Source organism: Melospiza georgiana, chromosome 15 (assembly GCF_028018845.1).
Source record: "Melospiza georgiana isolate bMelGeo1 chromosome 15, bMelGeo1.pri, whole genome shotgun sequence".
In the NCBI taxonomy this organism is placed as follows: Eukaryota; Metazoa; Chordata; class Aves; order Passeriformes; family Passerellidae; genus Melospiza; species Melospiza georgiana.
In genome coordinates, this window is record NC_080444.1 from 13745383 (window position 1) to 13772632 (window position 27250).

The following is a 27250-nucleotide window of genomic DNA, read 5'->3' on the forward strand; positions in this document are numbered from 1 at the left end:
ATTGTCCTCTTGCAGTGTGTTTCAAAGCATCTCCTCCTCCTCGTAACAAAGTGCTGGTTTCTACCTTCTCCAGTTGAGAGGTGTTCCTTTATTGCTGCTTTAATCATTGCTTTCCAGGGGGATGTGTGGTGAAAATGCTGCCTTTGAACATCCCAGGGTGGGTCTCCTTCCCTCCCGACAGCCAGAGGGGCAGAGCTCTGCTTTAAAGCTGGGAATGCTTTGAGGGCACAGGGAGGCAGGGGTGGCTTTTCAGGGCAGGCTCCTGGGGCTCCTCACACAGCAGGAATCCCCTGGGATGAGAGCCCCACATGGGCACTGGGGTGACTGGTGAGGGAGGGGAGCAGAGGAGCTTCCATGCATGGATGTTTCACTGAGATGGTCTGGTTTATTAATGCCTCTTTCAGTACTTTATATTGATGTGAAAATAATTGTTACCATTATAACTAATAATACTTAATTCAGGAGAAAAAAAAAGGGTAGAATTAAATAGAAATTACTCTTATTCTTCACTTCTCATTATTAGCCTCGTAATTTGAAATATTTTCAGTCCAAATCTTTCAGTTGCAAAGATAATTTTATATCTATAATTTCTTTGTGTTGCTCACAAGGATGTGATGCTAGGCTTTAAGGAATACTGTAACATCCTAGTGTTTCTTCTGTGATTCAGGAGAAAGGATGATGGCCACCCTTCTGGTGATTATGAAATAGGTTTCTTTAGATCTTGTGGACTGTAGTATAAGACCAGTGGTCCAAATCTGAGGTCATTTGTGCCAAGTTCAGTTTAAAGATTGAGAAATCCAAAAATTTAGCCTGAAAAGAATTGCTATGAACCTTAAAAGAGCTCTTCAAAAGGCTATTTGCCTTCTCCTGGGGTTCAAGCTGCATTTGTTACTTTGCCAGCCAGGTTCCAGCACAGTCACTCAGGTGAGCCTGAGGACAGCAGTGAGATCAGAAGGGATGGAACAGCAACGTGAGCTGATCCCAGTGTTCACCATGCAGAGCTTGAACTCAAAATTGTGGGGTAGCACAGCTGGGAAACATCTGCACCCAGCTCATTTCTGCACTGCAGTGAGCTGCTCCAGCTCATTGCAGTGCAGAAATGCACACAGTGCACTGAGCCTGGGCACAGCCTGTAGCAGTCAGGGCAAAAAAGCCAAGAATAGGGCACTGAGGAGAGGGATGTAACAGTGGGAGAAAGCAATATTAATTTTTTAAGAAAGAAATTAAGTATCTGACATGTCTCTTTAATACCACGTTCACATTTTGTACCACGTTGGGGTGTCAAGATCAGCTGCAGAACTTCTGAACTGAATATATAAACTTGAAGTTTCTGAATGCGTTGAAGTTCCAAGCTACAACTGCTCTCTGCAATTGTCTGCCTATTTTCAATGATGTCTCAATATTTTGATATCTTTGTACATGATGCAAAATGTTCTGGAACAGAACAGTGAAACAAAATTTCCTTTCCTTTTGTTAATGTGATTTCCTAGGATATGTTGAGCATGACAAACAACTACTTGGAGCAGTGAAACGAGTCCTCACTCTAATTTTGCTTTGTCTTTTGTGACTTTCTCTTACCATTTACTTGCAGCTACAGGTTCACATGCTAGAGCAGGTTCTATCTCTGAGACTGAAGGCTGGGGCAAGAACTGACTCCATTCTCTTGTTCCTGCATGTGAAGGTTGCAGAAAGGTTGTGGGGAATTTGCAAATAATTGGAATCTGCATAGATGGATTCTGGGCCTGTCTAAAAATCAAAAGCACTTTAAAGAGTCAAGGAAAGCACAGTCAGAAGCATCTCCAAGGACTTTAAACACATTTGGGCCATGTACTTGGAGGATACCAAAAGCACTGTAAAAAGGTCATTTTTAGCAGGCTGCTGGAGTATCATTTTCATAACAAATGAAATATAGGCATGAATAGGAGGGAGAAAAGGGGGAAGGGAACACTACAAAAGCAGGATACATAATGATGATTCAGAAAATCGATCTGGATGTACTCCCACTCACGTACACATAAGCTCAGAGAAGTTTTTACTGATTGCAGATAATTGCATGTTTTCATGATCTTGTCGTTTGCATTTTTAACTTCTGGGTTGTGCAGAGTGAACAGGCAGCATGAGTGACTGCACAGGAATAGACAGGCATGTTTAGGGTCTTTATGAAGAAAAGTCTAGAATTATGTGACTTTAGTTCCTCTTTATTTAAGCTTATGTGTTGACTGATAAATTTCTCTGAGTTTTATTATTCTGTTCTATGACTTATAGAATTGAAGTAGCAGTGTTAATACTTTTTCTTTTTTTCTTGTTAAGTGAGTAGTTGAATGAAGAGACAGTGGAGAGCTTCCACGTATGCCTTTTAAAATAGAAATGTTTTGAAATGATGTTCATTAATTGATGTAGAAAGTTAAAACTGCATGGACCCATTGAAATGCAAAACACTGTTATCATAATCCTCACCACTGGAATAACAAATGGAGGCATTATTGCACTTCATCACTTGGCACTATGCAACAACTACTCAGAACCTATGGCAAAAAAAGACACAAGGTTTTCTGCTTAAGAAGAGAAAGTTCCTGTAGCTGAGTTGATTCAGAACTCCTAAATGTTCCTGGATCTGTTGACTGATCCTGTTACACTTTCATGTACATACACATGCAAAGACCCTGATTTTTTGTGTTTATGTGTGTAGCGGTGCCTGTTACTCTTTGCTAGGCATTAACCAGCAGTTTGATTGCTCTGTTCCTGGAGAATAAACAGTAGTGCAAGAAGGAGATTCATCAATTTGAAGGGCAAAGCTGGCTATTGACTGGCTAACTCCCACAAAAGCTGAGTAGGATTCAGGCAGACAGGCTGAATGCGTGGGCTCACACCTCTTGCAGAGTACCTGGAATCTTTTGGACCACAGAGCCACCAGTCAGGAGGGTGATGGGTGGCCCTGGAGCTGCTGAGCTGCCATGTGCATGTTCCCCTTCTAGATTTTATGCCTTTCCAAGTTGGTGTTCTCCATCTCAAGCTCCTGAGCTGCTCGTGATCCCTAGTTCAGCAGTCTCTGTATTTTGTATAGATATATGTCTCTATATTTTCCACCTCACCTCTCCCACAGCTCAGCAGTGTCACAGCTCAGCAGCCTCTGAGCACCTGGGGCAGGGCAGGGCTGTGGGGACAATCCTGAGCCAGGAGCACGTGGTGAGAGACCCCAGAGAATGCTCCAGGGCTCAGCTCACAGTGGGATTAGGGAGAGAGAAGCTGATAAAAGTGGATCCAAGAGGATCTCAGCTTGCAGATGAAGAGCAGGTGTCCTGTGGAGAGGTGCCCGCACAGAGCCATCACTCAGTGCAGGTGTTCTGCCTCTGTGCCTTTGTGAGCAATGCCTGCTTGCTTTTGTTTCATGAAATGACAGACCAAGGTGCCCAAAGGTTGGCACCTGCCTTTCTGTGCACCACCCTGCCCAGCTGTCAGGCACTGTTCAATTACTGTGCTTCACATGTCCAGCTGTGCCTTGGTTGGAGGGTGGCAGTGGTGACAAGCTGGCCTGGTGCTCTCAGCAGCCTGTGACACTGCTCTGCTCTCTGCAGTCTTTAGAACACTTGGCCTGGGCGTGTGGAGAACCCAGCCTTAAGGAATCAGCCAGGGTTTTAAGGAGCTGGAACTGCTCTGGGTGCTGCTGCAAGGGTCAGGAGGTGGCAGTGGGTACAAGTGTGGCACCAGTGATACTGAGGTGCTCATCCTGAATTACTGTTCAGTGTAGTAAATTCATTTTTTCCCCTATTACTCTTTCTTAGTTTCTGTATCAGTATCTGCAGCAGGCTGAAAATCACTGAAATGGCATCATGAGAACTGTCCTCTGTTTCCACAGGCATTTATTTGGGTGTGGGGTGCACAACACACAGGTATGGAAAATGCCCAGTGGATTATACAGATGTGTATTTAAACAGCTTTCCACTGAAAAATCTGTTTTGCTGAGTTTAATCTGTGGATTTGACATGATTGAGACAATTTCTTGTAACTATACCATTTAAACACAAATAGATAACACTTGTTAGGCTTTATTGATGGCTTTAGAGTTCTAGGGTAGAAACTTCTGTGCAGTTTTGCCACATCAGCCCTCAGCTGTGGAAATGTGGCTGATGGTCCCATGTTTTCTGCAAAAAGCTGAGAGAACATACAAATAAATCTGATCTGGGGAAAGACTGAGACACAGGTAACCAAAGCTTGCCCTAGTCTACCCCTCAGAATTAATTTTTCCATAACAGGCATAAGAACAGCTCATGGTTTTCTTCAGGCTTGGTTTCTTTTTGTTTGGAAGTCAGGAATGTTCCATAAAACTTCACTGTCTGAATTTGGCAGCCACTTTGAGGGTTCCACTGACATAAAATGACTCATGGCTACTTTTTTGGAAGACTTTGAAAACTGCAGAAGGGTTTCTTTTTAATCACAATGAAAGCCAGTGTATTATGTTCTATATCCCATTGTTTTCTGCTAAGAATAAATGTCCAATAAAATGATAGACAGATGTGATTTTACCACAGCTTGAAGATATTTTTAAGTCCTAGAACAACTAAATTGAGCTGTTACTATTCTCTTGACCTGTAGCTTTTGTATTTATTAATTACTATTAAAAACCCTATAAAGTATAAAAAAAGACAATTTAAGCATTACAATTCTCTCTATGTCTTTTTTTTCTTTTTTCATACAGAATAAGTTTAGGACAGTATGAGGAAGGAAAAAATGCAATTTATGTTAGAAAATGTCTTTTTCTTCCTTTCTATTACAGTTTTTCATCGCAAAACCAATTTTTTTTTCCCTCCACTCATTCTTGCAGTGTGCTGCCATGACAATCTGTCCAGAAAGGAGGGGGGGAAAAGCTGATTGTTCTCTCAAAGAATATGGAAGTTAATACAGTCTCTGTCAGACCACTATTCCCTGAACACCAGAGGTCCTTTTGACCTGTGGGAAAGCAGCACATGCTAGGGAGAGCTCTGAATTAATGAAGAAAGCAAAACAGAGCTTTTGCCATTTGCCATTAGTGCACAGGGCAGTGCTCAAATGTCCCCTGGAAAGCTCAGCTTTCCCAGATGTCACCTTTGGGGTGACCCCACAGCATCAGGGCTGGCAACAGAGGGGGAGAAGTCTGAATTCTGCAGTATCCTGAGTCCTGGAGAATCCCAAATTCTGCAGCCAGAGCCTGGGAGAGGAGAACAGAGCACAGAGTGAGCTACAGAATAAACTCCTATTCTGTGGGCAGCACCCAAGCTCCTTCCATAGCTTTCCAAGGTCACTGAAATAACAGAATCGTCGTAGGCTGGCAACCATATTTTGTGAATTTTTCAGTGTGGAATTGTCTTATGGATCCACAGAAATAAGGGAGACTGGGCTGAGACTTAGCAAATTCATTCCCATGTTTTCAAAACAGAAAATTAGTCCCTGTCTAATTCAAATTGCTAATGCTTAATTGTGAGGTAGAAAATGTGTTTTTCGTAATTTGTTTGATAGGTGAACAGGTAAGACAGAGAATACAATTTTTTAATTCTTATATGGAGTGTATTTGAAATTAAGTGAACTGGTACAAATCAGATCATTTCTTTTCATAAGCAGGCATTGTAAAATGCTCCCAGCCTTACCACTGTGAGGCTGTAATTAATGTTGATAAATGCTCATGTTCTCTCTGTGCAGCTTCAGCCCACAGACAATTGGTTGTACCAGAGCATGTCAAATCTCACATAAAAATATGGCTATAGATCATTGGCTTTAGGGACAGAGTTGAGACAACTCAATTTATTTCCATTACTAGCTGAATCTAGATTTAAAACTCTGGGGGTCCAAGTGTTTTGTCCATTATGTTCCCAGTTTTTCTGGGGTGCTTTGCTGTGATTTAGGGTTCTTCTGCTAACCTGGCCCCCAGCTTTGGAATGCACTGCCAGTTTTCCAAAGTGTCTTGGGGGACATTTAACACATCTTAGTTAAATGTCTTTTTTAACTTTTGAAGGCAGAACTTGTGTACTTTCAGGTGGTGAGATGTCTGATATCTGCACTTTGTCAGGTGTTCTCGTATTGAGACAATGAACATTCAGCTTTTGAAATGCCTGGGTAGGACAAAATGTGACAAAATTCAGGGTTTATCCAATGACATTCTTTCTTTTTTGCTTTGAGAATGACATCTTCTCCTTTTCAGTCAGCTTTTTCTTCTTCTACCAAGTCCTGATTAGTTTTAACAATATCATAGAGATCCTGTTTGCATGGATAAGTGTTTTGGTTTTCTTTATATACTTTATGTATCTCAAAGTGGATCACAGTGGAGCTGCTTTTTTGTTCTACTTTTTTTGTCTTCTCACATGCAACAGGATATGATTGACATGTTCTATTAAAGCATATCTGGATATTCATTAATTCAATTTTAATGGGAGCAGAGTTTCATTATATATCTGAGTTTACTTTAACAATGCTTTATATTAAAATTTCTGTTGGTGCTGTAGCTGCCTTCTCAGCTAAAGAGGACATAAAATTCCTGGGTTTAAAGGCATTTCAGATAAAGACAGTTCCAAGGACTGCAATTTCGAGTTTGGTTCTGAAAGATCTGCTTTGGGGCAGGGAAAGGGTGAGAATTGTCTGTTGTAGACCCTTCTGTCCAAACCTGAGAGGGTCACTCCTGCCCTGAGGGTTCAGAGGAGGAGGAGTCCTGGGATGAGGCAGAATTATCCTGGATGAGAGAGGAGCTTTCCTGCCTGCCTTTGTCCCACTGGGGCTCTCTCCCTCCTGGCTCCCCCTTGCTCCTCGTGCTCGGGGTCATTTCACTCCCTGGATCCTACCATGGAAGTGATCTTGTGTTCCAGCACTTGGGAGCAGCTGGAAAGGACCAAACCTGCTTCTGCTGACCAATTAATCAGGTTCTGCCCAGACAGAAGGAGCAGAACACTCAACAGATCTGGTGTGGCACAATCAGCCCCACAACATTGTTTTACCATCAGTGACTTTAATTGGACTGTTGCAAAGTAAATAACCATTCAAAATAAAGGATTCAAGACATCAGGTTTTCTTTATTTCTTGCTTTCTTTTAGCTGAAAGATGTTTTTCATAATTTAAAAGGCTGCTAATTTTAAGGGGAAGTCTTTTAGCATTTGCCTTTATTGCTTTTTTTCATAGATCACCTATGATGTGCAGAAAAGGATTCTAACCCCTAATATCCCTCACTGATAAAGAGAAAAGAAGAGTGGCTTCATTTGTTAAAAACTCCCAATGTTTCTGTGAAGTAACTGGTTAGAATTAATCTGAGTTTGATTGCATATCTGAGGCCTCCAAAGCACAAAGAAAAATTTATAACAGTGGATAGATATTGCCATGGTTTTTGTGTATTTTCTACAATAAACTAGATTATGGCCACTGTTGAAAGGGATGTACAAGGCCACTTGAAGTTTAAAAATCAATAACAAAGGCAATGTCAAAGTGATTTTTCATGTTCATTAATGGAGTTTATAATTGATTTATTAAAAAAACCCACAAAAACATATTTTAAGAGGTTGTCTTCAAATGGAAACATGTAATCAGAAATCTGGGGAGCCTAGCCAGCCTTCCTTTTACTGTCTTTTACCTGTATGCAAGTTCTGTGCAATCTCTTATGCTCTGGGTTTTATTTAGAAACAAATATTTCAAAAAAATGCCTTTAAAATCACTTGTGGTATTCTGTAGAATAGGTATACACTAATCTATGCTTGACAGTAGGCACATTCATGATGGTGGGCTGGAAAGCAGACTTGGGAAACACATTTCAGCCTCCAACTTCCAAATTGTTGTTGTCAGTGAGTGACATGGATTTTAAAGCTCTAACAGGTGGTTTGAGAGTGACATGCTGGATTGTATCTGAATAAAAATGTTCAACATATTTTACATTGGAAGTCAGACCTGGGTTATTTTAGGCTGTGATTTTGATTTTGGAGATTACGGAGTGTCTTCATTCTGTTTGATTCCAAGAAGCACTTGTTTTTCAGAGCTGTGAAGGGAGAGGGTATGGAGCAAGTCTTCGGAGCTCTCTGTCCTAAACCCAGTGATTTTCTGTAAGACCACAGCCTTTATTCTGTGCTTCTGTTTTTATTGTTTACTGGGAACTGTTTGTAGTCAGTTCTTCCCGACTGTGAGAAGTTAATGTAAAGAAATCAGTCTTCCAGTTTGCTTTCTCCATTTCCTCTGTCTGGAATATGTTGACAGCATTTTCTGAGATTAATTTGAGTGTATTCTATTATTTTCTTCCTAACCAATGTATGGGCAGCTGAAATCCTGGTTTTATCTGCTGGGTCATGTGCTGTTTGTAATTAGCTGTTCAAACCAAACCTGCGTACTGTTAAAGCACAAAATCATGGTTAATTCTAATTCTGGCAAGATCTTTTCCTACAGGACTATGGGTTTTGCTCAGTATGCTCTCAGTGGTTTTGCTGGGAGCTTTTGCCAAGAGTGTAAATGAGACTCGGTTTGGTGTTCTTAAGACATTTTTTGAGTGGTGGATTCCAGAGGGAGCTCCCAAACATGGGTCATGCTGGTGTTTTAGCTGGTATGTAATCAAGTTGCATCTAAATTCAGAAAAGATTAAGAAAGATATCCTGACACTGTATTTTATTGCCAGTTGTTAGGATCTGGTAGCGAAAAAAAAGGAGAATTTTCATTTCTCTATATGTTCCTACAAAATCTTTTTTTGTTGAATTTACCAGGCTGTGACAGCTGGAATGGTACAGGAGTAGGAAATGTTCTCTCTTAACTACAGGACTTGCCATTTTCAACTCTGTTCCATTTTATGTTTTTCAGGCATTTCTTGTTTAAGACATCTTCTGGAACTACTCCACTGTTCAGCAGTTCTTCCCCTGGTTACCCGCTGACCTCAGGAACAGTTTACACTCCACCTCCCAGGCTGTTACCTAGAAATACATTCTCCAGGAATGCATTCAAGCTGAAAAAGCCCTCCAAGTACTGTAGCTGGAAATGTGCTGCTTTATCTGCAATTGCTGCTGCAGTCCTGCTTGCCATCTTGCTAGCATATTTCATAGGTAAGGCTGTGTTTCCTCTCTCCAATCACATGGCTGTGTCACAAAATGAGAGTTCAGCACATGAAAGGATGGTCAATGTGTTTTAAAAATGTGTGTTCGCAGTGAGCAAAGAATATTATTATTCCTTATACTGATTAATGAGGGAAAATCAAATGTTCCAGTCACGTTCACTGTTGTAAGAGCAGTGGAAGCAAGAAATTGATTCAGGATTCTCAACGTGCAGTGTTAACTTTAGGTGTCAGATATGCACATCTCATAAATGGTCCAAACAGAGGGATTTAATGGCTTTTTGATGTAGTGGCATATGTTTAAAAAGTATTTAGAAAAAAAAAATTGATAGGTGGTGAATTCATATAAGGAACAGAAGCCAGTGGCATTTGAATTCAGATATTACCATCAGTTCTGCCTGTAGATAAAAAAAAAATATTTTGATTACTGGTTCTCAGCCTATATTGGTCTATGTGCCTAAATCCTGGTGGTGTTACATTTGAATCATAAGGTGATTCCATTTTGCATGCAGTTCTTTTCTATATTCCACTCATCCTTAGCATTTTGTAAGGAAAAATATAGAAACCCTGAATGTTGTGTTTATTTCCCATGATTCATATGTGAATAGTGACCACACTTGGTTCTAATCCTTTCTGTGGTTTCTGAGATGTTTTTAACATGCTGCTGAGATTTTGTCTTTCTTAATTTAGTTAATTTCATTAATTTCTGACTTCCTCACCCTGCCCTGGTCTCTCTCATTCTCTGTTGTTGTACAGGTCTTTTTTTAGGTGTCTGCACAAACCACCAGTGTATTTGTACCTTTTACAGTGCCTTTAACAATATGCTGATGACAGTGAAGTGCTGCATGCTCTTTGAGTAAATGGCAAAATTATGGTAGCTTGACAATATTTTCTGTTAATACTTTCCAGACCTATTCTTTGTGGGATTTATTTCCTCTCTGAAACTATTCTCACATATAGCACTCAAAAGATCTATATAAAGATGCGCTGAGTTTTCTCTCCTTTTTCTTCTTTTTTTTTGATCCTATATAACCTGACTCTTCAGGATAGACACCATTTTCTAAGAAAACCCCATTTTTCATACTAATGAGCTTCCATATATGATTAATTTATACAATAATAGGAGAGAACTGTCTGCCTATCCCTGCTGTCTGTTTAGTCCAGACCTACATCCCAGCACACTGAGTACTACAGATCTAACCATCTCTCTGTATTTCCCCTGTAGAAAGCCTCAGAAGAATAACAAGCTTAGTTTGGTGTCTAAATGAAAAGATTGGAAGGCACATAATTCATTGAAATTGACAGTTATCATACAGCAGCTCCCTGTTAGAGTGATTATGCACATGGGAAATGATATACTGCAAGTTGAACATTTTAATCATGTGCATAACTTTGAAGTGATGGATTATGAAATGTGGTTTTTCCTTGGTATTTAGGTTGCTGTAATCTTAAGCAAAGCTTTGCAACGTGGTTATTGCTTTTTACACTTTCATTTTTAAGACAAGAGAGAATGTAAGGAAATGTATTGACTCTTAATAATTGATGAATGATCTATCATTTCAAGGAACGACATAACTGATCCATTTTGACAGAAGTTTTTGAGGTCTTCTTTCCAGCTGAAAGAATGATGAGCACAATAGAGCTGGTAGTGAACACAACAAAGAAGGGTTTAGGAGAGAGTGTTAGCTCAAGGTTTAAATAATGAGAAGTTACCTGACAAGCTTCATGCCATACATAGGAAAGAATAAGTACATGTCACAACCAGAAAATAGCTGAAATTAATCCTATGAATAAACTTGATACATCCACTTTGATCATAATTTAAAGTGATGGAAGAGAGAGAAAAGAAAAAACAAAAAAGCAGTGCTGTAGCCTTAGATGCATGAGAACAAAAGAAAGGTAAAAGTGAAGTGCTTTTGGTAGGCCATTTATTAAATTAATTCCTTCACTCTCAGCAAAAAATCATACAATTCATTGCACATGACAAAGAGCAGGAGTAGGACCATCAGCTATAAACTAACCCTTGCTGTCCTCCAACAGTGAGACTTAAGGTGCTAAATCATCTCCTGATTTGAAAAAAGGAAAGGCTTTGAAGGTGCTGCTATTGTATTTCTGCCTTACATGTCCACAAAGAAAATTTCTTGCCCTCTACCATAGCAGAGGTTCCATCAGTGGGGTTGCATTAGCTAAAAGTAAAAAAATTCATCAAAATTTGCAGCCAATGGTTCAGCCCCTTAGGTTTGTCAGGGAATCTGTGGGAATGTCACTGTGTCAATGCTGGTCCAGACTCTTGCAGGACCAAATGCAAAAGGCAGTGATGGCAAATATGGGGTAAATGATATTCAAAGAGTACTTTGAAGTTCTTATACTCCTCAGGATTTCTAAATAAATTGTCTTATCATAAAAGAGATGGGAGAATTGATATGGGTGGATAATTGAAAAAAATATGTCCACAGGTTTAAACAGGGGGTTTTGAGATTGCAAAAGATTATGGCTGGCATGAAAAAAATTATGATGAAGTGATTTAAAGAGAGAAACAAACAAACAAAAAAAAATCATACCTGATAGAAAAGAAAAAATCTTTTTAAAATTATTAGGCATTCCCATTGCCTTTCCTCCAACACATAACTAAAAATACAATGAATGAAATGAAAAAGCAGTAGGCTTAATGCTCTAAAAATAAATTCATAGTGCATAAATAACCTTTGGAACTTTTTGCCACACTACATAATTGATGTTAAATAAAGATATTACTGAGATTTTAAGTTAAACATTTGTCAAAATAATGGCAATATGCCTTGTTAGAAGGTAACTTGGGGTTTTATTTTCTTTTTTAAGTTGCATATAGATTGATTGTTTATATCATAATATGTCATCAAAGTCTGGCTATTTAGGTAGATTCTTCCTTTTTAGGCCAGTCAGTACCACTATTATCTGAAATTTTCTAAATATCTCTCTGCAAATTACCCTGACTGATGTCTGGGAGAAAATTCTGCAGGGGTGCAGGGTGCTAGGGCACCCATTTGTGCAGAATAGGTTGGGTTCTGTGTGCAGACATTTTCCCTCTCAGACAAACTGGTCTGAGTTCCTTGGCACCGGCAAGGTTTCTGCAGAAACTTTAACACAGATCAAATTCACCAGGTTGAAAATAAAGCAGGTGAGTTTTGGTCATCTTATTAAAGGACTAGAGAGCAAAAAAGTGCAGATGGGGTGTGTGAAAGAGCACTCTAAGATGTTTCTATGGCCAATTGTTGTACTGTTTTTAATAGTAGAGAATAGGAAAAAAGTCACTTCAATTAACTTTTCCATTACATGGCATTCACAGGGGTGGCTGCACATTTAAAGCCAGGTTTGTCACTGCTCCCTGTTTCCTCAATAGCCAGATGTGAGCAAAATTCAGAGTATTATATGCTAGTATTGCACAGCCTTCTGGTAAACTACAGCATGCAGGATGGAAATGAAATTGTCCCATTCCTCCCTGAGACTCCTGCACCATTTCACAGAGCCCAGGAGTAATTCCTATTATCCAGGGGTGACATATGAAGAATGTAGAAGCAGCCATTCAAATTAGGACATGCTGAAGATATTGGGCTGCTGGTAAAACCCAGTTACAGGAAAGTAATTTATAAAGTGTCAAAAGGAAAGCATATAGCACACATATTGTCTTTGTCAGAGTGTTCACTTCAGAGGTTAAGGGAGTGATGAAAGCATTTGTCATGTTAAATTAGTTTTTAGCTCTTTTGATTCATGCTAAAGTTGGAGGAGAAAAATATAAAAAAGAAGAAAGAAGGAGCGTAAGAAGAGTCACCTTGCATTTTTCACAAAGTAATTGCTGCCAAACATAAATACCACATTTTTGTAAGCCCCTATGCTGCTCTGATTTCTGCCAATCTATCTGTGAGCATCAAAGAACATCTGACCATCAACATGTCAGTACATTAAAAATATGGTAATTTAAATATTTAGACTTTCCTGTAGGGAAAAAAACCAAAACCCTGGACTGTTATTTCCTGTGGAAATTAAAAGCTGTGATGAGTTTAAAGATGTTTCACTTGAAAATAGTGTCTTGATACTCACACTGAAACTTATAGATATTGATGCTATTTTTATCTGCTATCATATACAAGAAGATACAAGAAAAATTAAAGAAAAATGACTTAACTATGAGAGCAGCAAGCTTGCACCACACCTTTAGTGCCTATGTTGCACATGAAAGTATTATTAGTCATTTATTCCTCACTGTTATTTGACCTTAAAGACACATGAGGTTTAAGATAAATTTCAGGTTTCTGCATAAACTTGAAATAATATATTCACTTCAGGGCCACAGAAAGGACTGAATTGCCAAAGGGTCTGGCAGTTAATTAAGCAAATGAAAATGTCCTTCTTTTAGAATTTGAAATAAGAACCTGAAAAATAGTTATTCACAGACTATAAGATATAGGGAAATAAATGGTTAATTTATGTAGTTTTTTCCACTTGTACCAAAGAAGTTTTCCTTTGTTTGTGTAAGAGTCAGACAAAAAAAATCTATTAGGATTTCTGACTTGCAAGTAGAAGTCTCATCTTTGCATCAAATATCTGTACATGGTACAGTTTGCATAAAATTTTATCCTTCAGGTGTTGATATCAACTTATTTTCTTCCCTCAAATGGGTCAGTTTGTAAGAGCTTGGATGAAGTCTGTTGTTCATTCATGTTTGTAAGTTCTTCCACACCTAAATCAGGTTGTCTTTTTGATTCTGATTCCATAGATGAGGATTCATCAAAATAGGTTGCTGAAGTGCCTGTCTAATGCACCCATTGGTTTTCTATTTCTCTCTCTCTGAGTTGTACTTTAAAAGCAGGACCTTCCATCTCATTTGATTTTTTTATCTTGCATTTGTTTATTGCTTGTGCAGTCAGAAAACCACAGCCTTTGTCTTGTCCAGACTTCGCTGAAATCAAATTTGCTAGACATTTTGGAAAGCCAGACTGAAAAAGGGAGAATCATGCAAGGCTGGAACCTCTGAGAGGCAGAGGGCATCTGGCTGCCAATCACTGCAATCAGATTCACTTGAAATCAATGTAAACCAAGGGAATGCTGCATCTTGCAAGATTAGCTGATGACAGAAGGCTCTGTTCTTAAATTTGCATTGAAAATAGGTGTCAGTTAGGGGCAATAATTAAATTTTAGAATATGCCTGTCATATTTTAAATGTCACACATTCAGTGATTCTTATTGACTGCTATCAGTCAATCTGAGTGAGAAAAGCGTGGTAGTAGCTCAACGAGCTTGTCTGATGCTACCTCTGAGGAGTTTTAGGAAAAACAATCTGGCTTCATTCCATAAAAAACAGGTGCTAGGATTGGGAATTTTGGTGCCTCTGTCCAGAAAATTCAGATGTGGCTTTTTAGCCTAGCAAGTGTCCCTTCCCTGTTCCACAGTCCAAAGGTGTGAGATTCATTATGTTACCAGGACAGTTCTCCTGGAGACAAGCTGCTCCAGCTGCGCTGTGTGCTTAATGCCACAAAGAACAGGAGCACTCTGACATGAAATTCCTTGGGTATGGTTTTCCTGGGCTTTTCCTGAGTCAAAAACCAGAGCTTGATCCATAGATCTGTTCCAGGAAAAGCCAATGTACTATTGTTTTGCCTAGCAGAGATTTTGGGAGAAGGAGAGGAGGAGGATTTCAATGTGGAGGGGCAGGCTCACAGCCTGGGCAGTTCTGTCTGTGGGACATTTTCATACCATGAAACTCAGCAATTCAAACTGGAGTGAGCCCAATGTTCCCATGACTCCCAAAGTGCTGTCATGTGCTCAGCTTAGTGTGGGAATCTACAAAATCAGAGGGTTTTGGGAAAGCTGCAAAAGGCCCCAGAGACAGCAAAACTGTGATTATAGCTAAGCAGCAGCCATGAGATTGGTCAGCAGAAAAATTATTTAAAAAGTAGAAAAGCAAAGACAAATAGAACAATGGTCTGTGTATTGACGCTTGTCTAGAATAACTCGCTAAGCTACAGAAAAGTTTATCTAGCAAGATATTAGGAAGTTTGAAGATAATTAATAGAGATCTGTGCATTGTGTTTTAAGGCTTACAAGCAGGTATTGTATTTGAAATAAGCAAGCATTTTTTTAACCAAAGGTACATGTGCTTCTCGTGGTTGGATAGAACTACTGTCAATGTGCTTTTGCTTTGTGTGATTGGTCAAAGAACTTATAAAGTAACTTGTAACATTAAATTCTTGGTCTGCTGCTTGGGATGTGAGCTGGTGGCATCTTCCCATTGCCATAACAATGTAATGAGACTGGTGTTGGAAAATCAAACAGCTCAAGGCGCGTTCCACAGCAGCCCTGTCCCGTTTGTGATTTGTACACGGACCCCTGGCCAGCCATACTCGGCTCTTGCTGCTGAAAACCTTTCTTGTTCAGCTACCAGGCTGAGCACACTCTGACGCCTTGGCAGGAGACAGGGACAGGGAGGATCACAGAATGTTTTCTTCCATGTGTCACTGGAGTTGTGCTTTCAGGGCACGTTTTGGGTTGTTAATGCAAATTGCACAGCACAATCTAGGATGGGCCTGAGGAAATGCTTTTTCACACATGCTGGTAGTGCTCCCCAGGAGCTGTTAAAATATATTGCTTTCAACTTGAGTAAAGAAACACAACTGCCTGGCCAGAGCTTGCTGTCCTGGCTGTGCCTGCACTGCTCAGAACATCTGCTTGGCCAAGGTTAGTGCCAAGGAAATGAGCACTGTGATGTGACAGGACAGAAATGGCCAACCCAGATATTACAGAGATGCTCTTTACAATTAGTAATTTATTAGTACAGTGATTATTTATATAACAGAAACATTGGGTTTTTTTATTCATAGCTGCAAGAATGGCTTCCTCAGAGGTGCTTTCTCTTTTGTCTCACAGTTGTGAAGTACAGGTTGTACTTCACGTGCCCTTGCCATCCTCCCATGCACAAACTAGAAAATATGCTGGATTTGATGATGGCTGCGTGACAGAGCCTATTCTCACTTTCATCACTGCAAATACCTAATATTGTGAATGTTTTAGTGGCCTAGGATTTAATCCCAGAACACAGCTTTGTCAGGGCAAAGAGATAGCAGAGATAAGGAGATGCAGAATGAGAGTTGCAGGAAGCCAGGGGGGGAAATGATGAAAAAACGCTGAGATATTTTAGTGAGACATGCTTTATAACCCAGCCCAGCAAACTGAGCTGAGGCCATTTTTCAGGGAAAGGGTAAGCATAAGGGATATTGAAGATTAAATAATGCCAAGTCAGAGATACCTATCAAATAAAGCTGTGGTCATTCTCTCTGAAAAGTCAATGTTCAATACCAGGGTAAAATGTCTCATTTCTTCCTGGGGAGGCATTGCTCTCTTAGCAGTTATTTAGATTGAGATCACCAGTTGATCATTTATAGATTCATTTATATTGATTATTTGTTGCTGTGTTTCTTTGTTGACTCACTGTGTTGTTTTGCACTCAGTGTGCTTATGGATTTTATTTATTTAAGTATAGCAGTACATATTTGCCTTTAGGAACAGAAATATTGCTCTGTGGGCTCATAGAGTCTTGAAAGATTTGACATGGATTTTGTAAGTGTGGCTAATGTAGCTCTTAAAGCAGCACTATGAATGCCTTAAAAAAAACCCACAAAAATACTTAAAGGTACTATAAACTAATAGTCAAGGAATATTCAAGGAACTTGAAGGAAGACAAAATAAAAAATCGAAATTAAATTCAGTTTGTGAAAATAATAAGATAGGGTAACAGTAGGGAACTTATGGAGCAAAAGAAGTTGAACAAATTGAAAGAGAAATTACATATCACAGAAAACTTTACTCATTAAGTAAAGCTTGAGCACAGTGATTTAAAAGCTGTTTAAGAAACAGTTTTCAGGTTTATTTCAGCTTTTGCTTATTAAGGGTTTAATTTTATGTAGTGTTGCATCAGCCTTTGACCTGCCTTCTCATGTCACTGCTCAGATCCCAGCCATCATATATATTCTGTATGTCCAGTAATAAAGTCATTGACTTGGCAAGGTCAGACAGTTTGAGCAGCTAATACACCAAATTTGTGTGATGCTGTGCCTTGTTATTAATTCCTTACAAGATAGCCTTGTAGCTATAAACAGGAAAAATGACATCCTCTGTGACAACCTGTCTGACCCCCAGGACAAATTCTGCACTCCAGATTTGGGTTTGCAAGGTTATAGGATGATTTGTGTTGGAAGGCACCTCTGGATGTCTCTTGTGCTCCAAATGGGTCATCTCTTATGTCCACTCTGCTCCTGCAGAGCCCCAAGGACAGAGATTGGGTGTGGCTTTATCTTCTTCATGACCTGGAGGTCCAACAGGCTGCTTTGAATGGGTAGAGGCAGGCCAAAGATTATTTTATTTAATTATTTTATTTATTAGAGCAATGTGCATAGAAAAGAGAGGCTCCCTTTTGGACTGGTGCATGTATATTTATAGTCAGCAAACTCTCTCTGAATTTCTCATAATCATTTCTGACATCAGAAGCTTGGATTACAATGCCAAAGTGAAGAATGTAGTTGGTTAGAAAAATCATGTTTTGACTTGTATGTTGAGCAGATTTGATAATGAGAGAATCAGTATTGAACCCCACTGTGTGATTATAAAACACTCTTAATGTCTTTATCTTGGCTATTACTAAATAATTACTAGGAAAGGCAAGCATTGTATTAATGCAGTTCCTGAATGGAAAAGGAATTTCATTCTCTAATGTTGATCTTACAGAACCTTACCTAAAGCTGTAAATATGCTCTAGGTTTAGTTTGTTTTCTTCTCTGGGGTGTCCAGATTTATCCCTCTGTGTCATATTTAATTTTTAAAATGTACTATACATAATGCATAACAGTGCTGCAGTTAATTGAATTTCAAGCTTTATTTTAATTTGCTGGTTGGTTGATCAGCTGATTTCCTCCAACATTTTTCTTACTAAACACTTTCTGAGAAAAGCACAGAATAGAAAATGTTTCCACATGCTGCTGCCAGTGTGGCAGAGCAGGTTCCCCACGTGCTGGATAACAAGGTGTGTCTGTGGCACCTGTGCCTTGCAGGAGCCAGCCTGGAGCAGACAAGGCTCTTGGAAAGGTCAGACAGCCTGTTCCATAGATGCTGCCCATCCCTGCATGTTCACAGCTGTTTTGTTTCAATTTGGGTGTACTGCACTATCCCTGCAGCTCTCTTTTGTATTTTCTGTATATTTTCATTTTCTTCTTTCCATTCACTTATTTCTCCTGCAAGAGGCTTCCACATTCTGCGAGGTGCAGGTGGCTGCAGGTCTCTAATGCAAGGAGGAATGAACTGGGGGTGCAGAGGGTGAGCAGTGAGCTGGGGGTGCAGAGGGTGAGCAATGAGCTGGGGGTGCAGAGGGTGAGCAGTGAGCTGGGGGTGCCGAGGGCGAGCAGTGAGCTGGGGGTGCCGAGGGTGAGCAGTGAGCTGGGGGATCAGAGGGTGGGCAGTGAGCTGGGGGTGCAGAGGGTGGGCAGTGAGTGCAGAGGGTGAGCAGTGAGCTGGGGGTGCCGAGGGTGAGCAATGAGCTGGGGGTGCAGAGGGTGAGCAGTGAGCTGGGGGTGCCGAGGGTGAGCAGTGAGCTGGGGATGCGGAGGGTGAGCAGTGAGCTGGGGGTGCCGAGGGTGAGCTGGGGGTGCCGAGGGTGAGCAGTGAGCTGGGGGTGCCGAGGGTGAGCAGTGAGCTGGGGGTGCAGAAGGTGAGCAGTGAGCTGGGGGTGCAGAGGGTGGGCAGTGAGTGCAGAGGGTGAGCAGTGAGTGCAGAGGGTGAGCAGTGAGTGCAGAGGGTGAGCAGTGAGCTGGGTGTGCCGAGGGTGAGCAGTGAGCTGGGGGTGCAGAGGGTGAGCAGTGAGCTGGGGGTGCCGAGGGTGAGCAGTGAGCTGGGCGTGCAGAGGGTGAGCAGTGAGCTGGGGGTGCAGAGGGTGAGCAATGAGCTGGGGGTGCAGAGGGTGGGCAGTGAGCTGGGGGTGCAGAGGGGGAGCAATGAGCTGGGTGTGCAGGGGCTGCTCAGAGAGCCCTGTCCATGCTGGCTGCAGCAGAATGCCAGCGATCCGCTGCTGCTGCTGCTCAGGATCCCAGCTTCACATAAAAAACTGACTTATGTGCAATTGTACTCACAGAACCTCCAAAACCATCAGGAGATTTCACTTCTCAATTGGGATCTTTTTTGCTACAAGTTGCCTCCTAAATATGGAACCATGAAACCCATCTGTAATTCCAGGGGAGCCAGTGCAATCCAAGGCAGGTGGGCTGTCAACAGCCTCAGGTTTTGCTCCTGACAGTTGGAATTGGAGTTGTAAGGGTAATATTTTCTTTTGCAGAAGGAAGAGACTCCTTCTGTCACTAGAGGATTTCTGTGTTCAGTTATTAAAAGCTTTAAAAGAGAGGTAAATAGTGCTTGATATGCTGAGAAAATTAATGAATGCTAGGAAAATGTCAGGAGTACACAGCGAGTATCCCAAGGTAATATAGGAGTGGATATGAACTTGTGACATTTTTGTTGGTCTGTGGAAAATGCAAAAGAACCTTAGACTGAAAGAGAAGTGAAGCAATTTCACAGCAGGCACACTAAAATTTCCAGAGCTGGGAAATGGAGCACCAAAGCCCCATGTGTACCTCATGGTGATGGGTTACTGTGCCTTTAGCATCCAAACCTTTTCCAAGGAGAGACCTGTGCATGTTGGTAAGGATGTGGTGCAGGGATGGGATCTGAAAATAGAGAATCCTGTTAAAACTGGCCACAAGGTAGCAGGGGCATCACGAGAAAAGAGATGCAATTTAGGTTCATCTGATTTATTGAGCCAAAAATTTATTTTACCTGTTGTTTCTTTTTTCATACATATCCCCCTTTTACATCATGAGACTCTATTAATAACTGAAATGCAAAACTCCAACCACATGAGAAAAGAGAGACCATAATGGAGTCTGCTCATTAAGAAAAGCTCAGGGATCTGATTAATCTTACTCTTGCAGGGGGAGTTTGACTTTTTTTTAAAAAACATTTCAATGTTATTTTAACTGTTAGCATGTTGTCTTCATGGCCAGAATCTGGACCTTAAAAACATCAAAGTTCTTATGCAAGTGTTTAGGGATTTGGTGCTTGGCTCATGAACAGTATTAGTCTTCTCCAACCAGCAGAATTTTTCTGCACCTCTCGAGGCTTCCTGAAAATCCTAAAACAAATAATAGAAAAATAGTGATTTAAAACCTAATTTCTAATACAAACCAGCTCTGGCTGTCTAGATGAAGAATAAGCTTCAATAAATGGGAGACAGACGCAGCCTCTTCAGTATGAAGAGTAGCGAGGATGCAGAAATAGAAATAGGTTTTTCATTACTTGAGGGATTATGCTTGGGCCAGAAATGCCAAATATTCTGTGGACCACAGCTGCACTTCCAGTCTGCTCTTGTATTAGCTGGTAATAGTAAAACAATGATGTGGTGCTAGAGACAGCTATTTGTTCTCAGAAATACAGAAAACTTGCTTTCCCTTTCTTTGCTTGGATTGCCACCTTGTCCTCCATGGCATGTCCTAAACTTGTGTCCTATTGCAGTAAATGGGCTACAAATTAAAATGTACATTCTCCTTGAGCACCACCTGAGGATGCTCCTCCAGCTGCCAATGTGCTCCCTTAGCCAATCTTTCCTTCTGTCCTTGTGACACTCCTTAGTCAATTCAGGGGCTCTTTACTTCCTTGCACAACTGGGTCAGGGCAATTGCCTGAGCAGCAATGTGCCATCCATTAGACCTGCAGCAAGGAAGGGAAGGGGCTGCTGTCCTGGGAGCAGGGAATTCAGAGATGTTGAGGAAAGCAGCAGGATCCACCCTGCTCCTCCACTGTTTTTCTGTCACTTGATCAGCACTGCTCACTTTCATATTAACAGAGAGAGTGGGAATAGTTTTGTTTTCAGGATGTAGCTCGGTGGAGGGTTTCACTCAATCTCATCTGAGAATATTTGTAAAGGGGAATTACTTAAGTTAAAAAGCTGTGGTTTTCATCTCTTTAGATTTTTTCTCTTAGATATCTGACAGAATGAGCTTTATCTTTTGCTGTAGGCCAAATAAAGGTTTAACAACATTTAACACCGTTCTTTTTATCTTTAGATTTTTTTCCCTGTCAAAAAACTATGCATTTCCTGTCTATAAAAACCACCATGAAAGTGGTCTGCTTAACTCCATTTCCCCATGCTATGAAGCATTGTTTTAATATGTTGTTTGACTTTTTACACTGAGCAGTCATAAATCATTCATCTTTTCTCCCATATTTACCAGTAGAAAACTGTAAACAGCTAGAACAGAAAAAGGCTTTTAAACACAATTTGCTTAACATTGCTTTGGCACTCCTGGAGTACCAAATATACAGCAGGTACCTTAGCAGTGGGAGTTTTCTCTGCTTTGCCTCTCTGTGTATTTCAGTGTAAAGATTCCTGTGTTGCCCATGGTTTGAGAAGCCAATATTCAGTACAGAATTCAGTGTTGTAGTGAACTTGGAATTCCTGGAATTTGGAATTTCAATGAATGTGGTCTGAAGGAGGAGAGCTTTGAGTAGCTACTGTTAGCAGGGTGGTGGAGTTTGGAGGTGAGGAGTTCAGTGCAGGGCAGCTGAGGGGTTCAGACCACCAGGCCGTGCAGGCTGCCAGAACAATCCATGCATCCCTAGGTTCATTCTGGAACTCTTTTTGCAGGGCCCCATTGTCACAGGAGAAGCACAAACTACAGGTTGTGGATTGTGCTGCAAATCCTGCTCTGGCAGCTCTGCTGCTGGGACCTTGGATTTCCAGTTTGCCCAGTGAGTGCCCTTGCCTGGGACCAGTGTGGGTCCCTGATGATGAATCGTTTCCCAGGGATGGAGCAGCACAAAGCCTTGTGTTGCCTTCATAAAATCCATCTTATTTGCTACCTTTTGAGTAAGGAGCCTTATTCTGAGCACAGATCTTTGCTCTTCCTAATAGAAAAATCCAAACTAAAGCTCAGGGCCCAAAGCTTAGGAATTCTCTCAACAATTCTCTTAACATATTTCCATTTTTCAGCTGTAAGCTATCCTTTACATACTTTCAGCAGATTTTGTTTTAAATGCTCTCCATTAAGAGTTTCTGCTGAGTGCTACAACTTGCATACTCTGAAAATCCCAGAGCAGTTTGCAAAAGAGGTAATGGCTGCATGTACTGCACACCTTGCTTTTTCCTGAGTGTAGTGGTGACTCTGGAATCGTCAATATTTTTTATAGCTGTAAAAAGCAGTTTCCTTAGCTCAGTGTTCAGGGATTTGGCACGTGGGTAAATTACTGAACACAACAGGTCACCAGTAAACATCTGTGTGAATGTAGTTAGCCAAAATTTGTGATTTTTTTTAAAATCCAGTTTTACTGTGTGAACCCAAATCTTTCTGTTTTCAGAGACAAAAGATTTTTATAATTTCTTGCAAGGCAAAACAGGTCTCAGACACCCAATGTTAAGATTTGGGGGTTTGGAGGTAGCAGAAATTCAGCCTTTCACTTGGCTTAGTAACATTGCTCATGAAAATCTTGTGATGCAAGAGTAACTCATCAGAGGGCAGGAGAATGGCTGTGAAGGCAGTTTGGCTCTTTTGAGCGCTCACTCCTCAGCTGGTCCCAGTTCAGTGCTCAGGCACAGGGCACTGGTAGGAAAGGGAAATGTTTGCCATTGTGTGGAAGGGAACGGTGAATCTTTGTTTTCTTTGGCTAGAAATTTAAAACCAGTCATTTCCTTTCTTGGCTGAAGGAAAACACCAATCCTAGATGGTTCCCCCTCCCTTGCAGGGTCTGTAAGACTGTGGGGCTTCTTCCCAGCCCCTCTGCTGGGGTGTCCTTTGTTATATGAGATTTATGCCAATGTGCAGTGTGCACTCAGTCTTCAGCAAGTCACTAAATTTAGTGATTTATCAGTGCCAGCTCTGGGCTGGGGAGGCCTCTGAAACCCATGAGTGTCACCTCCATGAAAATATCCCCTCTGTCAACTCAAGAACTGGGAATCCTGCAGTCATTAATCCCTGGTTTTCAGCTGTATAAATGCCCCACGTGCCATTTACGAATGGAGACGTTATTGCTGAGCATGAAATGCCATTTCAGTTTGAACTCTCTGACTGGCCTGCTAAGATAAAGATAATGTTATTCTATGGTAGTTTTACCTTTCAAAGCTTTTTCTAAATATAAGCAGTTTTTTCCCTAAAGCCTTTTTGTGGAAGTCAAAGGTCTGGATTGAAATGGCAAGATCATAATAGAGTTTGGGCTGCAGATTATGAAAAGGCCAAATTGGTAGTAGACAGAATTATATTTTACATGTCTCTAGCTTGCTCATTGTGTTTTTGTACAAATACATACAAATTGAACTGATTTCTCTATAGATTTTACTGATGTATTTCCCCTGCTTTTTGTTGTGTGCTGCTACATGCTCTTAAGTCATATCCACATAGTACTTTGTAATGTATATATACTTTACTAAAATTAAATAATATTATAATGAGCTGACAGAAATTATGAGCATATTTACCCTACTTTTTAGCTTGCTTATTTCATGTATTGCTTCAGAGTTTTAGCCCAGGCCCATTCTTGAAAATTGTCCATATGTACTGTTCTGAAATTTGTTAGAAATGCACATATCAGTAAAGTCAGGAATGGGAAAAATTATAGTTTGTCTGAACTTTTCTGCAGCAGGGGAGAAGTTTACAAAATTAGCTGTGACAGTAACTGGAAATAGTTTTATTTTCTTTTGTGAAATTTGCAGTATCTTGAAGCACTCAGTATTTTTGAGGAATCTAGTACCTATTTCAACCAATACTCGTAATAATAAAATTGGACTCTTTTATGAGGAGAGTGTTCCTCAGACCCTTTGTTACTGCAGGCTCAGAGCATGCTTTGGGTAAGTTTAAGTGTGGCTTGGGGTCACTGAACACTAAATCCAGACTGTCCCAGCGGATGTGCAGATCAGCTGGGTCTGCACAAAGCCACCCTTCCTTCCCTGTGCAGGCTGCTCTGAAAGAGGGCACCAGGGAATAAAAACCTTAAAGCACAAGATATTTAGGACAAAAGCAGTCTCTCACCTTGACAGAATGGGTTTAAAACCAGAGAAACTCGGGCTGGAAGTGCTCTTGTGCGCCTCTGAAGCTTTGCGGGCAAGCGCTGTGTTCCCTGGCTGAAGGTCAGCTCAGCCTCCCGTGAGGCTGGGCTGGGGAAGGCAGCAGGCAGAGCAGATTGTTCCCTCTCTCCTGCCTTGGTGCAGGATGCTCTGGATGTGACTGTCCCTGCCTGCCCTTGGCACCGCTGCCCGGTGTCTCCCTGGCACCATCAATCTGCTCTGCAGCCTGGGATGCCACGGAGGAAAACAAATAGCCCCGCTCTCCCAGCCAAGGACTAACAGATGGGGCCAGCTCTGCTGTCCTCTCCTGAAATCCAGCTAGAAAATGGATAACCAGCTTTTCCAACTGAAACTGGAATAAGTGAGGCCCAGATCTACAAAAGGAATTTTGTGTACCGCTCCATAGCACTTGCCTTAAGTCAATAGATTTATTTGATATTTTCTTTTCCATCCTCTACCCCCCCCACTTCCTCCCCCAAGATTGTATTTCCTTATGGGTGTTTTAATTCTTAACAGTCTGGACGTCCTGATGACCCAGCTATTGCTATTTCTTTTTAGAAAATGCAGTTTTATTTATACCCTTTGATTTTATTGAGCAAAAGCCCACATTCTGTGGTGCTCTCATAATTAAACAGAAGTTTGTGTAGAAGCCAGTGTTGTAAATTTTGTTTTCCTTAAGAAAAAGAAAAAAATAGCATCTGATTTAAGAGCAGTGAAAAATTTTGTAAGTTTTATTTATTTGTAAAGCGATAGCTGCTGTGATTGAAATTAAACATGGTATCATGCTGCTTCTGATTAATTCTAGCACAGAGGAGCCAAAAAATAACTTGATTTTTCTGTAAATAGGCTAAATTAGCATCTGGTAAATAATGATAGTTGGAGGAATTGAAAAGTAAGACAAAAGTTTTATTTTCTGCTCAATGAAATTACTTAGTAATTTTTTTAAAAAATAATGCTTGAAGTTAAGGTTATGATTCACTGTTTTGCAGAATTGAGATGAATAATACTTAATGCTAATTTATCTTAGAAGCATTTTACTGTGGGGAAAGTAAATGTTATTATTCCTGCACTCCAGATGGCTAAACTGAGTTTCAGTGATATATTTTACATTACTGTAAAAAATGGATCTTAGGTCTGCTGGTTTTGAGTGTCTTTTGAGGAGTATCAGCCTCTATATTCTGATATTTAAAAGTATCATAAGAACTAAATGTAAGGAAGAGCACTGCATTTCAGAGAGAAATCACAGCCCAAGGTGGTGAAGTGTGATAGACAATTGGTGCCTATTGAGACAGCAAAGCATGACAGGCAATTCCTGGCTGTTCCAGGCAGCTCAGGAGGAGGGATCTCTGTGTGTGTGTGTGTGGGGATAATGGAGAGAATTCTTCACCAAGTGCTGGAATGATAACATGACCTGCTCTATACTCACTCCTCAAAGAGCCCTACGTGTTCACATCACATTTGGAGCAACGTTTTCACAGTGTTTTCCCTTATAGTAGGCAAAATCATTTATTCTGCTAGCATCTCAACACCTTTACTTGTGAATAGTTAACATTCTGTAGTTATTGTATTGAAGAACACCAGTATATACTTTTTGAGTTCTGGTGTTCTATTAAAAGTGAAGGTGAGGTGTCGCAGACACATTTTATGAAAAATCCTTTCCTTAGGATTTTTTCTCCTGAGAAGCTGAGAATCCTCAGAGGAAAAGAAAACAATAATTATCTGTTGCTGTGGAATGCAACAGGCGCATCTGTGATTGGTCTCATGTGGTTGTTTTTAATTAATGGCCAATCACAGTCCAGCTGTCTCAGACTCTTGGTCAGTCACAAGATTTTATCATTCCATTACACTTCTTTCAAGCCTTCTGATTAAATCCTTTCTTCTATTCTTTTAGTATAGTTTTAGTATATAATTTTCCTTTTATATAATATATATCATAAAATAATAATTCAGCCTTCATAAACATGGAGTCAGATCCTCGTCTCTTCTCTCATCCTGGGGCCCCTGTGAACACCACCCTGGTGAGGGGCAGCAGAAGTTTGGGGATCTGTGTGTCAGAGTCCTTTGCCCACTCTCCTGCTCTGCCTTGTTCCCAGCTCGTTGGATTTTCCCAGGTAGCTGTGCAAGGAGAGGGCTGTAGCCTTGGGTGGTTCCAAATCAGTTAAATCTTCCTCTGGTCTCTCAGGATGCAGGACTTGCTCTCCAAGCACAATGTTATCTATCCGGTTTTATTTCGGCACCTCAAGTTACTGTCTGGTGGGGCAAGCAGTTCTTCAGGCTGTTTTCTGGGAAATTCTGCTTCTTGTGGAAGTGCAGCTGTTGCTGCATCATTTTCCTTCTGTAAACTGAGCAGAGGGGAAGTAGAAATCAGCATTGCCCAGCTCTGAGCTGGTTCTGTTGAGAGGAGCAAAGCCCCTGGCTTTCAGTCAATTCTTTCTGCCAGAATATCAGTTGTGACACCCTTGGCCCACACTCAGTGCAAAGTCACTTTTTAATATTGTTTTAGCTGAGTTATATCCTTTATAAGTACAAAGCAGTAATTTTTTCAGAGGAGGAGTGAAGCTGGACAACTTGAGGAACCATTCAGTGCTATGCCTATTCTGAGAATAAATGGCAAGTACCAGGTTCTGGGACCATCAGTCCAGTGTCTTTTATTAGCAGAATGGTCAACTTAAAAAATTAAAAAGAGTTAAAGTGCAATCTAATGTGGCAGAAGGTGTAAAAATAATAAAATATTTTACATTAATGCTCCGGTCTGAAGGGAAGAAGACAAGCTTTATTCTGTTTTCGGTACAATTCGATGTTCACAGAACAAGGACAGAGAATGGTGTGTTATTTCTGTTCTCTGGTTTTCTTTTCAGACCTCAACCCCCTAGTAAAGTTTTCAAAATTACTCTGCTTGAACAGTAATCTGCTTTTTCCCACCTTTGGTTTACTCATCTATCTTCCAATGCTGATACTCCACACTCCTCCTTTCAGTGCTGTCAGGAGTAGGAGTGGCTGTGCTTTGTGTTTGTGCTACTGTTAGTGATGATAACGTGTTTTCCATTTAAAAATCTGCAGGGATCTTCATTCTGATTCCAAGGAAAGCA

The 27250-nt window shown here is 40.7% G+C and overlaps 1 protein-coding gene across 16 annotated transcripts in view; it reads left to right on the plus strand.

The window, feature by feature from the left end:
- The window catches only part of TENM2 (teneurin transmembrane protein 2), a 617488-nt gene that overhangs the window by 442805 nt on the left and 147433 nt on the right, over positions 1-27250 (plus strand). For all 16 annotated transcript variants that reach the window (XM_058034869.1, XM_058034857.1, XM_058034859.1 and 13 more), the window contains one exon: positions 8791-9029. In XM_058034869.1, the coding sequence (XP_057890852.1) occupies positions 8791-9029 (239 nt within the window). The remainder of the gene's footprint in view (positions 1-8790; positions 9030-27250) is intronic.